The sequence below is a fragment of the Lotus japonicus genome, chromosome 1, assembly GCF_012489685.1.
Source record: "Lotus japonicus ecotype B-129 chromosome 1, LjGifu_v1.2".
Taxonomy (NCBI): Eukaryota; Viridiplantae; Streptophyta; class Magnoliopsida; order Fabales; family Fabaceae; genus Lotus; species Lotus japonicus.
In genome coordinates this window covers 78,845,620-78,856,677 of record NC_080041.1, presented here as the reverse complement: position 1 = coordinate 78,856,677, position 11,058 = coordinate 78,845,620, and the positions used below count along the sequence as shown (strand labels likewise).

Genomic DNA, 11,058 nt, shown 5'->3' with positions numbered 1-11,058 from the left:
TTTTTATTTCCTACATGAGAGCCTCAGAGGGTTGTTCTCAAGTTTTGGGTTGTTTTTTTATTAATAATAATATTTTCTCTTTAAAGAAACTATGATAATATAACTACCTCTAACATGTAGGCCCTAATCCTAGCAGAAGCTTTTCTCCTTCCTCTATAAAACTCGTTGTCGCCAGCCATCTCTCTCTCATGGCACGCCGCCAGCGACTTTTTTACTTGGCTGGTGTAATTTTTAAAAAAAATTACCAAACTAGTGCAACTTTTGATTTAATTACACAATTGGTGTAAATCGCCACTTAAAGTGGCGATACCTCTTTATTTTTTAATTTTTTTTTTATAAAATCGCCACTTGCAGTGGCGACACCATAATAATTTTTTTTTTGACTCTGCTCGTTAGTGACGGACAAAGTTCCGTCGCTAATAATTTTGCGACGGAAATATCTACACTCTAATATCCGTCGCAAATATTGTTTGTCATTATTCACTAGGATTTTGTGACGAATAACTTCGTCGCAAACAAAATTGTGTCGCTAAACAATTTGCGACGGATGTATTCTCTCTTTACCTTCCGTCACTAATACCTTTCATATTATAATACGCTAGGATTTTGTGACGGATTTCTTCTGTCACTAAAAATGAAATTCAAAAAAAAAAAATTGGGTGTCGCCACTGCTAGTGGCGATTTCTATAAAAAAAAAATATATCGCCATTGAAAGTGGCGATTTACACTAATTGTGTAATTAAATCAAAAGTTACACTAGTTTGGTAATTTTGTTTTCAAATTACACTAACCAAGTAAAAAAGTCGCCGCCAGCCCGCCACCACCTCCTTTCTCTTCCTTTTCACATCCTCGTTTCTCCTCTTCAACTAAACCGCACCACCATTCTCCTCCTCCATTTCAAACCACTACTACCTCTTCCTCTCGATCTAGAACACTCAACATCGCCTTCACATCTCAACATATATCCCCTCTCTCTGGTCGTGTCGCCACTGTCATCTTCATTCTTCTGAGTCGCGCTGTCGTCGCTCCACCTCCCTTTTTCCAGATCTGGATCACACGCCACTACCCCAGTCCATGGGAACCGGCTACTGCAGCCACCTTCTTTTCCTGATCCGAGGCCAATGTCGCTCTTCCTCCCTCTCCGACGTGTTTCTTCGTCACTGCCATTGTTAAGCCCGCGGCGCCACCATCGCTCATCCCCTCTCCGAAATCGCACCGCCAGCAGTTGTGGCACCACTGTCTCTTCTCTCTCACGGTTTTCGTCTTCTATATTTCCAACCTTAGCAAGAATGAAGTGAGGCTCCTTTTATTGTTATGAGTAGCATGAAGGTTATTCTCTATGTTTCTCGGGTTGTTTGTCGTCATCTCAGCGGTATTGCTCAAAAACATAAATCCTTGGAGTATCCTCCTACTCGTCGCCGCCGTCGTTGTCATCCCTCTTCCTCGTATAACATACATATAGCCCGCTGAAATACACATGATTGGACCTAGCACAACATCCATATAGCCCACTGAAATGCACAATATTGATCTTTTGGTTTGTTTATGTTTCTATTTTATTGTGTTTTTAATTTGGGCTTCATGTCTCAATTTGGTTGAAGGTACACATGATCGAGAAAAAGGATAAGGATGGTAAATGTTGGTGTTTGTGGTGGGTCTGAAGATGCAGATGGGGCGGTGGAATTCCAGGGTTCATTTGACTCTATATAGGAAGATGCATGGGTCTTCGAGTGGTGCTCCGACCATGGGTTTCTAAGTTGTGAAAGCAACGACTCTTACTCAGATCTCGTTATATGGGAGACTGGTCCGTCCGAGATCGAGCTTGCGTGTGGTCCTCTAGTGGTCGTTACTGTTGGAGTTGGCCATGGAGTTGTTGTTGTTGCGCCTGAAACTATGGCTTTAAGATTAGGTCTTTTGTTACGATTTTGGTTCGGTTTTGCGTTTTGGATCTTTTTTTGTTTTCGTATGGGTTTCTGGTTCGGTTTTACGTTTTTTTATCACGATGCATATTATTATTTTTCGCTATTTGCGCGCATTGTTGGCGTTGTACTAAATCCTTTGTCGAGAGGATTTGTATCTCGACTCCTTTGAATACAATATCTTTTGCTTTCTATAAAAAATTATGAAAATTGATATGCGTAAAATATAATTCGCAGTAAAATAATTTTTGTAAACAAAGTATAATGTTTATTGTAAACTTATGAGAATAACTCAATCATATGAGTTTTAGGTGAAACGCTTCCGACCAAAACTACACAAAAACCTCCAGATACAAAGAATTTAAACACCTAACACTGGCAACAAACTTCAAAGAAACAACCCAACCTAAAATAATTTTAAGAAATCTCATGACACACGTAAGGCTCCCCAATTTGATGTTCGAACAACCCAACTGCCCAAAACAACCATACAAGACAAAACCCAAGTACAAGAAACAATGTCAACAAATGAACAAATAAGCCTAGAAACATAGCGGTAAAAGTAAAAAATTTACCTCATTTTTCATTTATATTCATTCATTTCATATTTTCTACTCGTTTTCAGCCCTTATTCAACACATGTGTTTATATAGTTTTATAGATAATAACACTTTGTATATGTTTATTTATTTTATTGTTGATAAAATAATTTTAAATATTAAAATGTGTTTTAATTTGGTTTACTAAAAAAATTTGGAACGTTTTAAATATCAGGATTAGGGGATAAGGAGGATAATTTTGAAGGGATATTTTAGGGGGGGAAATGTAAAGTGATAAAAGACTATTAAAACTTAAAAGAAAAGTCGACAGAAGAGTTATTTTACACATTTTAGTAAGTTCGAGGGAGAAAAATGCACATTTTAAAAGTTTAGGGTCTAAATCGCACGGGAGCCAAATGTCAAGAGCAATTTGCATTTCCCTCTCATTTGTGGTCCTCTTTTCTTCTTCTTTGATTTTGTCTAAGAAAAAAGGCTTAAAAGTTACATATAGTAGAAACTCTTTAAATTAATAATGTCAGGACCGGAGAAATTTATTAATTTAGAGAGTTATTAATTTATCAATAAATTAATAATTATTAATTTAAAGAGTTTTTAAGTAATTATACTGTACATACCAAACAAAAAGGCAAATTAGTCTATGCCTCTTAGAATTACATTGCAGCGAACCTTGGGACTCAACGTAAATTAGTAACTACTGTGTTCATATGCATTGGAAATCAATAATGACTTTTGAATGCTATTGCATGCAATAAGAAAAGTTAGAAATGAGCTCCAAATGAATTGAACTTTAAAGGAAAACATACAACTATTGAATCATATTTCAATAGAGTGTAATATATTTTTTTCAGTTTCTATGAATTATTAATTTATGATTTTCTTGGGACCGAAAATTATAAAGGAATCTCCCGAAAAATTATTATCTTATTATTTTGTCGAGTTTTTCAATTTTTTACATTGGCCCAAGTCGAGACCGAACAAATTTATTATTTTAAAGAGTTTATTAATTTACCGAGTATTAATTTAAAGAGATTCTACTGTATTGTATTGTGAAGTGTTGGTCTATAGCATGCATTCATTGATACTTGGTGCTTTCATGAAAGAAAGAAAAATTGCTAGCAAGTTTAAATGAGCACACTCCAATATATTTGTTATTATTTATTTATTCTTTAAACATTTTTTAAAAAAAAGTAAATATATTTTTATTTTAAAACTTTTTTAAAAAATCAATCAATCACATCACAATAATTAAAAAAGTGAACTACAATGAGTAGCACAAGTGGCGAATGTGCATTTCTTCCGGTGGCCAAATGACCCAAAAAAATAATCAAAAAAGTGAGAAGAGGCTTGTGTGGGAGAATGAATGCCACGCTCTCCACGTAGGCTTCAGACACAACCCACCCAATTACACATTTACAGACTCAAAACCATTTTCTTATCTTCTTGTCCCTTCTTACTTCCTTAACTCAGAATCTCTGTGATACAGAGAAGGAGTTAAGGGAAAATGGCACTGCAAACACCCTCAACCACTCTTCACACTGCAAGGTCCTTAGCCCCTAATGGCAATAATGCTGGCTTGCGACCAGTGTTCAATCCTTTTGCTTTGAAGTCATCTTTCTTCTCTGGTTCTCTCTTGCTTCATCCTAATCAAAACCGTCTGGTTACTTCTCCAGCTCCCAGGATTTCCATGCGTGTGGCTTCCAAACAAGCCTATATCTGTCGTGATTGCGGGTTTAATTCCTTTCTTCTTTTCACTTTAACTACATGAATGAAATCATTGTGCTCATTTCTTATATGCTTCTGTTGATGATGATGATGATGATGATGATGATGATGATGATGATGATGATGCAGGTACATTTACAATGAGAGGACCCCCTTTGAGAAGTTACCTGATAAATACTTCTGCCCTGGTAATTCATTTCTTTTTTACATATAGGGGAAGGAACTTCAATTCAAAACAATATTTTGCATTTATGCTTTCCATGTAACATAAATTGTCAAATTCTTATTACAGCATGTTTGCAAACCTTTTTATGATTGATTCTAAAGCCGAAATCAATTAATGGAGTAAACTTTTATGAGTAAAATTGGTTGATTCTGAGATAAAATAAGTTGATTGATTTGCTTTGGTTGTCTAGCAGAAGCAATGCAATTTTATTGTGATCATAGCAATCTTGATTGATTTAAGGAGATACCAATTCCCAAACCCTGCTGTTTCAGAGTGTATAGATTACAAATCAGGCATATCCACAGGATGTGTGGATTACAATGGAAGGAAATCAAGGAATGGTTCTTAGTGGGACCCAAAGATTGGTCTCATTTCTTCCCCCACTAAGTTGAATGAACTCCCATAATTATACTAAAGATAGGAAAAACCGAAAAAGGGGGTTTGGATTGGTTAATAGTTAGGAACTTCTCATAAGAAGCAAATGGGAGAAGAGTTGATAGCATATTTGGATCAGTTTCTATTTCGTAATAATCATTCTGACACAGAAATTATTTACGGAAGCTTATGCTTAGAATTGATTTTGACTTTGAAATAAATTGATGAAGGATTTTCAGATATGCACTGAACATATAGAATGCATTATAACTTCTTCATTTGCCTTAAAATGGTGTTTTGCAGTTTGTGGTGCTCCAAAACGAAGGTTTAGGACCTATGCTCCAGCTGTAACAAAAAATGCAAATTCTACAGATGTTAGAAAGGAAAGAAAAGCAGAACTCCAAAAAGAAGAATCAATTGGGTGAGCAATAATCCATCCTTATCTTTTTACCCAGCATAGCATAATATTAATGTTCACTTCCTAGCATCATTTTTTGTTCTGACATCATTATTTATGTAATTGACTTTGAACAGGAAGGCACTTCCTATTGCAGTTGCCGTGGGAATTGCAGTGCTTGCAGCAGCATTATACTACTTCTATCTGAACAAGTAGCTTTAGGTGGATGTATGGTTGCACTACCCTCTAAGTCCGAAAAACGGACATTTTATCTATTGTTTATTTAGTTCATTCAACATTCCATATTGTTCCTTCTGTTTGATTTCCAATAGTTAGAGCCCTTGTATGTTCACAGAAGTTAAACTGAACAGAAAATAGGAATACCAGAAAGTGAATTCAAGTTCATCTGTCATATATGACTGTAACTTAAATGGTACTATTATCTTGATCGAGAAGTTTTGTCATGCTTATGAAGTTAAATGTAAACATTGCCAGGAGAAAAAATATCAAACATTCACCACTAATACAATGATAAAGGGCATTTGGTATTTTCAAAATTGTACAGAGCAAAGCAGAAAACACAACGTTTAGGCCATATTAAAGACGTAGGCCAGGTTTATGTTAGCTCACGAATGCCTAACACAACAACTTTCTTCCTTTACTCGGGCTGAGAATTGGCTAAGCAAGCATATGCAGAGGAGTTTCATTATTTAAGCATCAAGGTCAAAAATGTCTTCCCCGACTAAGTTGGTGACTTTAGTAATGTATCTTCCATAAGATCAATCTTCGGATGGCATGGAAATCGTTTAGGCGCAAATTATGCATTCTCTTGCCACTTCTATCAATACTAAGCTTCATCTTCAACACAGCTAACCTGTATCTTTTCCTATATATGCCAAGAATATTCATCCAACTTGATCGCGAAAATAAAAGATAATAAGCTAGCTCTTTAATGGCCATTGCTTTTAATATTTTGGTTGAAATCAAATATTGACAATATAGACAGAAAGCTAAGTGGCAGAATTACACATTGTGGATATGCAAAATAATTTCAATCTTGCAAAATGAATGAACCCTCTATTCTTCTATCCATTGATGGTGGAGGGGGGAAATTCAAGGGGGATAACATATCATTAAAACAGGAGGTTGGTGCAGGCTTGAACTCGTAAGGGCCATCTTTTTGTCCCCAAACCTGCAATCAAATACGAAATAATTCATGTTTCTGTTTTAGTCTGTTGTCTAAATTTACAGTAACAGGTAAAGCAATTCATTAGTCAAGCCAATAACATAGAGACCAAGAAAACTAACTTGATTTCCGTCATCATCAAAACCTCTATCCCAGGTATGTATCTCATTGTTCTTCAGAACTGCAAGTTCTGATGTACAGTAGGTTGCTCCATTCTGCTATAGGAAAGAGTGAAGATACTATGAAAGTGGTAATAGTATGAAGGAAAGGGAGAAGGATATTAAGAGTAGCTAGAACTGAAAATTACCCATGAATTAGGAAATCCGCCAGGTGGGGTTGAACCTTCATATAAGCAGCGTTTTCCACGTGGGCAACGCTTGAGATGTATTGTTGTCAAATGTTCTGCAATATCCTGCAGATCACAGTATATGTATTCAGGGAAATCAGATACTAGAATAAATAGATATATTGCACTTTGTTTGATCATTGAAGATCTCAAGGTATTCAAATACACAAACAGAACTTATCACAGGTCCAATTAAAAACATGCTAAAGCAATTACCTAAGAAGCTGCCAATCATAAAAAAAATTGGTCCAGAATTTCCGAAATGATTATTTCATTGATGTAGTTACCTCTTTCAAGATGTAAACAAAAATAATCACACTCAAAGAAAAGCCACAACAACATACACGCAGGCAAAGCATGAAATAAATGTGAGACAGAAATATGATTAGATACAAGAAGTGACACTTCAATCAGTGGAGGGTATTTCACTATTTCTGCTAATTAAAATGTTAGTATTTCATGAAAGAAATTCATTGATAACCCCACATTTTGGGTAGGTAATGGATTTAAGAAGATAGCAGTGCCTCTACATCCTACCTTAGTGAGTCAAAGAATTATCATAGTATCACCCTATAAACAAAATAAAGGGGGAATGACAGCTTTACCTCCTCACCAAACCGGAATGTTTCTTCATTTAATCAATCATCATCTAAGAGTGACAGCTAATACTAAGATGTATTTAACTCACTCACTGCATATATCAACCTATAAACCACAGGTCAATTAGATTCTCGGCATCTATGGCTCTTTGTAATATAATCCTCAATCATTAATACATTTTGCAGTATTCAATCTGAGACATGTTTTATCCCCTTAAGCAGTGCTGCTGTGGTTTTCTATGCAGCTCTGGTGTATCAACTGATCTATCTACAGCTACTAGCCTACTATAAACTAATTTTGAAAATATCCAAAGATTTTACTTCTTTTTTGTCAGTCTCTTTTCAGCCTTGTTTTTCATTCTGTTCTTCACCATACATTTCTTTCTCTCCCGTTTTTCTCTATTTTCGTCACTTTTCCTCCACAGATTTTTTAGCATCTGAAGACCTTCTTCCCACATCAATCTTTTTACTAACCCACTTCTCCCTAAAAAAATGGCAAATGTCTAAAGAGAAGATTCCTTAAGCTAAGATCACAGTATGAACTACGGAACATAATTGAATGCTTACCCCAATGACTTCTTCTGGTTGTGGACGCTGATCCTTTGGTCGATCACAGAAATTCTTGTATTCCTCCATGTCTCTAATGGCATATGTACTTAACTGCTATTAAGCAGAAGTTAGTATTAGTATTTATGTTCCAAGTTTAAACAAAATAATATCCACTTGCAGCAAGGGGGAAAATATAATATACTTATTGAAATCATGCTTCTAGAAATCAGAGTAACCGTTTGGATGCAAACCAAATAGCACTTATTGGAACTTACTTAGTCCTTTTTCTTGTAGATAAGCTCCAATAAGCTCTAATAAATCCGCATTCAAACGGGCTGTAAACATATAAGAACAAGTATCCATGTAATATAGGACAATGGTTGGAATAATTATACGTACATGCTGGGTACTGTTTGGAATATCATAGAAGAATCCACAAAACTGTAGTCTGAGTACTCATCTACCAAATCCCAAATAGCAACCTGGCATCTAATTATAATTGATCCCATATGTCCTGTATCACTACGGATACATAAAACCAGTACAAAATTAAGATGGGAGTTTTAAAAACGGTTTCAGAACAAAATCCCATTAATACCGAAGGCATAGTATACATTTTTAAAATGCCATACAATAGAAAAGCAACGGTAATTTCCTTTTAAAGAAGATCTCAATACTGTTTCATGAAGCTAAAGATATCAGGAAGAAGAGGCATCAATATCATTGATGAACACAAATCATGGTAAACTAGGAAAGGGCAGTGTCGCAAATGCAAATGCCTCCAAGAGAAAACTGATGACAATCATTAAACCACATTTCATACAAATCAATGCTAGAAGAACAGGTCATTTGCGTCTTCAAAGTGACTAAAGACATACCTCAACATCACATTTCAACTCTTTTGGACAAGGTTTCACCATATAAAACCTCTGCAAAAAAGACGAAAGATGACAAATGCAAATAAGAATTAGAAGGAAAAACAAAAAAAAATGGAAACAAGTACTCTCACAAGACATGTTAGTCTACCTGCCGAAAGGGTTTTTGTGGACTCCTCCAAAAAGCCTACAAGCATAAAGAAAATCATCATTGAGCTAACAATTAAGATCATACATAATAGATAGAAGACTTCAAACTGATTGAGCTAATCTACTAGATAAGCTCCAATAAGTGCTCTTTAATTTGTATCCAAACTGATTGATAGGACACAAATTCTGACCTGCTCAAAATACAGGACCTTAGAACCATCTACTAACTCTGCTGCTGGGCATGTAAGCATTCTGCAAAGACACAATCTAAGTGTGATGTTGCATGTCTAAAAAATACTATCTTTTATACACCAATTAAAACCCCAATTTGAGTGTGTTCAAGTATGATGCAGATAGCCATGACAAAAACAAAGTACCTAATGTTGAAATAGTTTTCTGGGTCTCTGGAAGCTTGCTCCTTTGAATACTACACCAAGAACATTAATTTCAAAAAATTAATTAAAATAAAAGAAAGTGAGAAGAATTGTGAGTGAACCTTTTCGCCGGTGAGGGAGTTAGAGACGAAACGAGCATGGTCCCAGCGGGTGGTGGACTTGCGGAGGCGTTTGACGAGAAGAGCACCGCCGATGAGTAGCAGAGTCTTCACCGCCAACCCTCGAGCACGGTTCCATCCATTGGAATCCGACCCGTCGTCGCTACTCATCTTTCTCTATCTTGTTCTTGTCCTTGTTTGTTTGTGTTTAGAGCAGAAATGGATAATTGTGACCAACCATGGAATCAATTGGGAGGAATCTCAGTAGAAAGCGACCACCACCACCACCACCACCACCAGAATTGCAGAGAAGAAGAAGAAGAAGTAGAAGGTGAAGTTGGAGGAGGGAAGTGTAGAGAGGTTCAGGTGCCTCTCGTTGTTCTTCCTCTGTCTTTTTCGTCGACTCTGGACACTGAATCGCGTGTGAGAGCGCAGCTTCTTGTTCTACCCTTTTTGGTTCAACACCCCTGAAAATATTGTTATAAAAAACACCCCTAATGATGTATATCAATTTTTTATATTTAAAATTAAAAGATATTACACTTTTTAAATTTCTTTAGTAATATTCAAATATTTTCTAATCCTTTTTCCTATGCAACAAAAATAAATTCTAATCTATAATTTTTTAGAGTTCAATATTTTTAAAGTTAAATAGAGTTTTGCAATGAATCAAATGAGGACGGGCTCCAACTCCTACGGGATAGAAATATGATGAAGGTTTATTGTGAGTTCGACTGTTTGGAACTTGTTGAGGCGTTTGATGGAGGGAAGCACTATTTTCATGTCCTCGCTAATGAGCTGCAAGAACTTCACCTCCTTCTTTGTCGGAACAGGGAGTTTCGTATAAGACATGTTCCTCGGGAGGCGAATGGACTGGAAGATTGCCTTGCTGGGTAGGGTGGCTGATTACAGTGTGATCTCACTGTGTTAGGTGATCCTCCAGATGTTGTGGTTCCGCTTTTAGCTAGGGACTCTTTCGCGCTTTAGTCTTTCGTTTACTTTTCTCATGTACCAACAAAAATGAAGGTGATAAATGAAATCATAAATGAAATAACCATTCGAGTAAGATGATCAGCTAGTGCATTACAATTACTCTTAGCATGAATTGAAGAGCAAGAACTGAAAGCTCTTGAAAGAGAAAGACAATCCTGGATCAGAGACGACATGTATGAGGAACAATCAAACAATGTCTCAAGAACAACATCCTTGAAACCAAGATCATAAGCGAAACGAAGTGCCCAATGGTAGCCAGTTTGTCACGAGCACCTTAGTGGTGTAGACCCTCACCTTTGTCCAATCCAAATCTTTTCAAGAGTTGTTAACATAAAATTGGGTGTTGCTAGTCCAACTCTTTTAGTTATCCATCCATAGCATAGCAACATGAAAAATGGACCAGATTCATGTTGTTATTAAAAAATGACCAGATCTTTGAATCTCAATCTACTGATAAATTTGATTTTAAAAAAAAAAAGATAGAGAAACTGCTGATTTGCATGTATCATCTCAGCCTCCCACCCATAATTGCTTCTGAAGGAGAATACATGTCAAGGATTTTCATAATTTTTCCCACATTGCATCGAAGACCTGAGCAGCAAACCCATTAGTCTCTGACTGGTCCAAGTTGATTTAGGTAAACTTATTTTTGGTAGCAAGCCCTCCAA

At 36.2% G+C, this 11,058-nt stretch overlaps 2 protein-coding genes across 5 annotated transcripts; one reads left to right on the top strand and one right to left on the bottom strand.

Annotated features, from left to right (window-relative positions):
• The first annotated feature begins 3,873 nt into the window (after window positions 1-3,873).
• Window positions 3,874-5,604, top strand: LOC130716132 (uncharacterized). Its single transcript, XM_057566334.1, has 4 exons — window positions 3,874-4,207; window positions 4,331-4,389; window positions 5,106-5,223; window positions 5,337-5,604. The coding sequence occupies exons 1-4, from the start codon at window positions 3,981-3,983 to the stop codon at window positions 5,413-5,415; spliced, it is 483 nt and encodes a 160-aa protein (XP_057422317.1). The 5' UTR covers window positions 3,874-3,980; the 3' UTR covers window positions 5,416-5,604.
• Window positions 5,605-6,126: 522 nt separating this feature from the next.
• LOC130716097 (chromophore lyase CRL, chloroplastic) lies at window positions 6,127-9,868 on the bottom strand. 4 transcript variants are annotated; one of them, XM_057566290.1, is made up of 9 exons: window positions 9,401-9,868; window positions 9,282-9,331; window positions 9,096-9,156; window positions 8,906-8,941; window positions 8,758-8,808; window positions 7,898-7,993; window positions 6,693-6,797; window positions 6,508-6,603; window positions 6,127-6,391 (listed from the first exon to the last, which is right to left on the bottom strand). In XM_057566290.1, the coding sequence occupies exons 1-9, from the start codon at window positions 9,566-9,568 to the stop codon at window positions 6,251-6,253; spliced, it is 804 nt and encodes a 267-aa protein (XP_057422273.1). In that variant the 5' UTR covers window positions 9,569-9,868; the 3' UTR covers window positions 6,127-6,250. The 4 variants fall into 4 exon arrangements, with proteins under 4 accessions (XP_057422273.1, XP_057422286.1, XP_057422278.1 ...); XM_057566303.1 differs by having other exon boundaries at window positions 6,508-6,600; XM_057566295.1 differs by having other exon boundaries at window positions 7,898-7,990.
• Window positions 9,869-11,058: the final 1,190 nt, after the last annotated feature.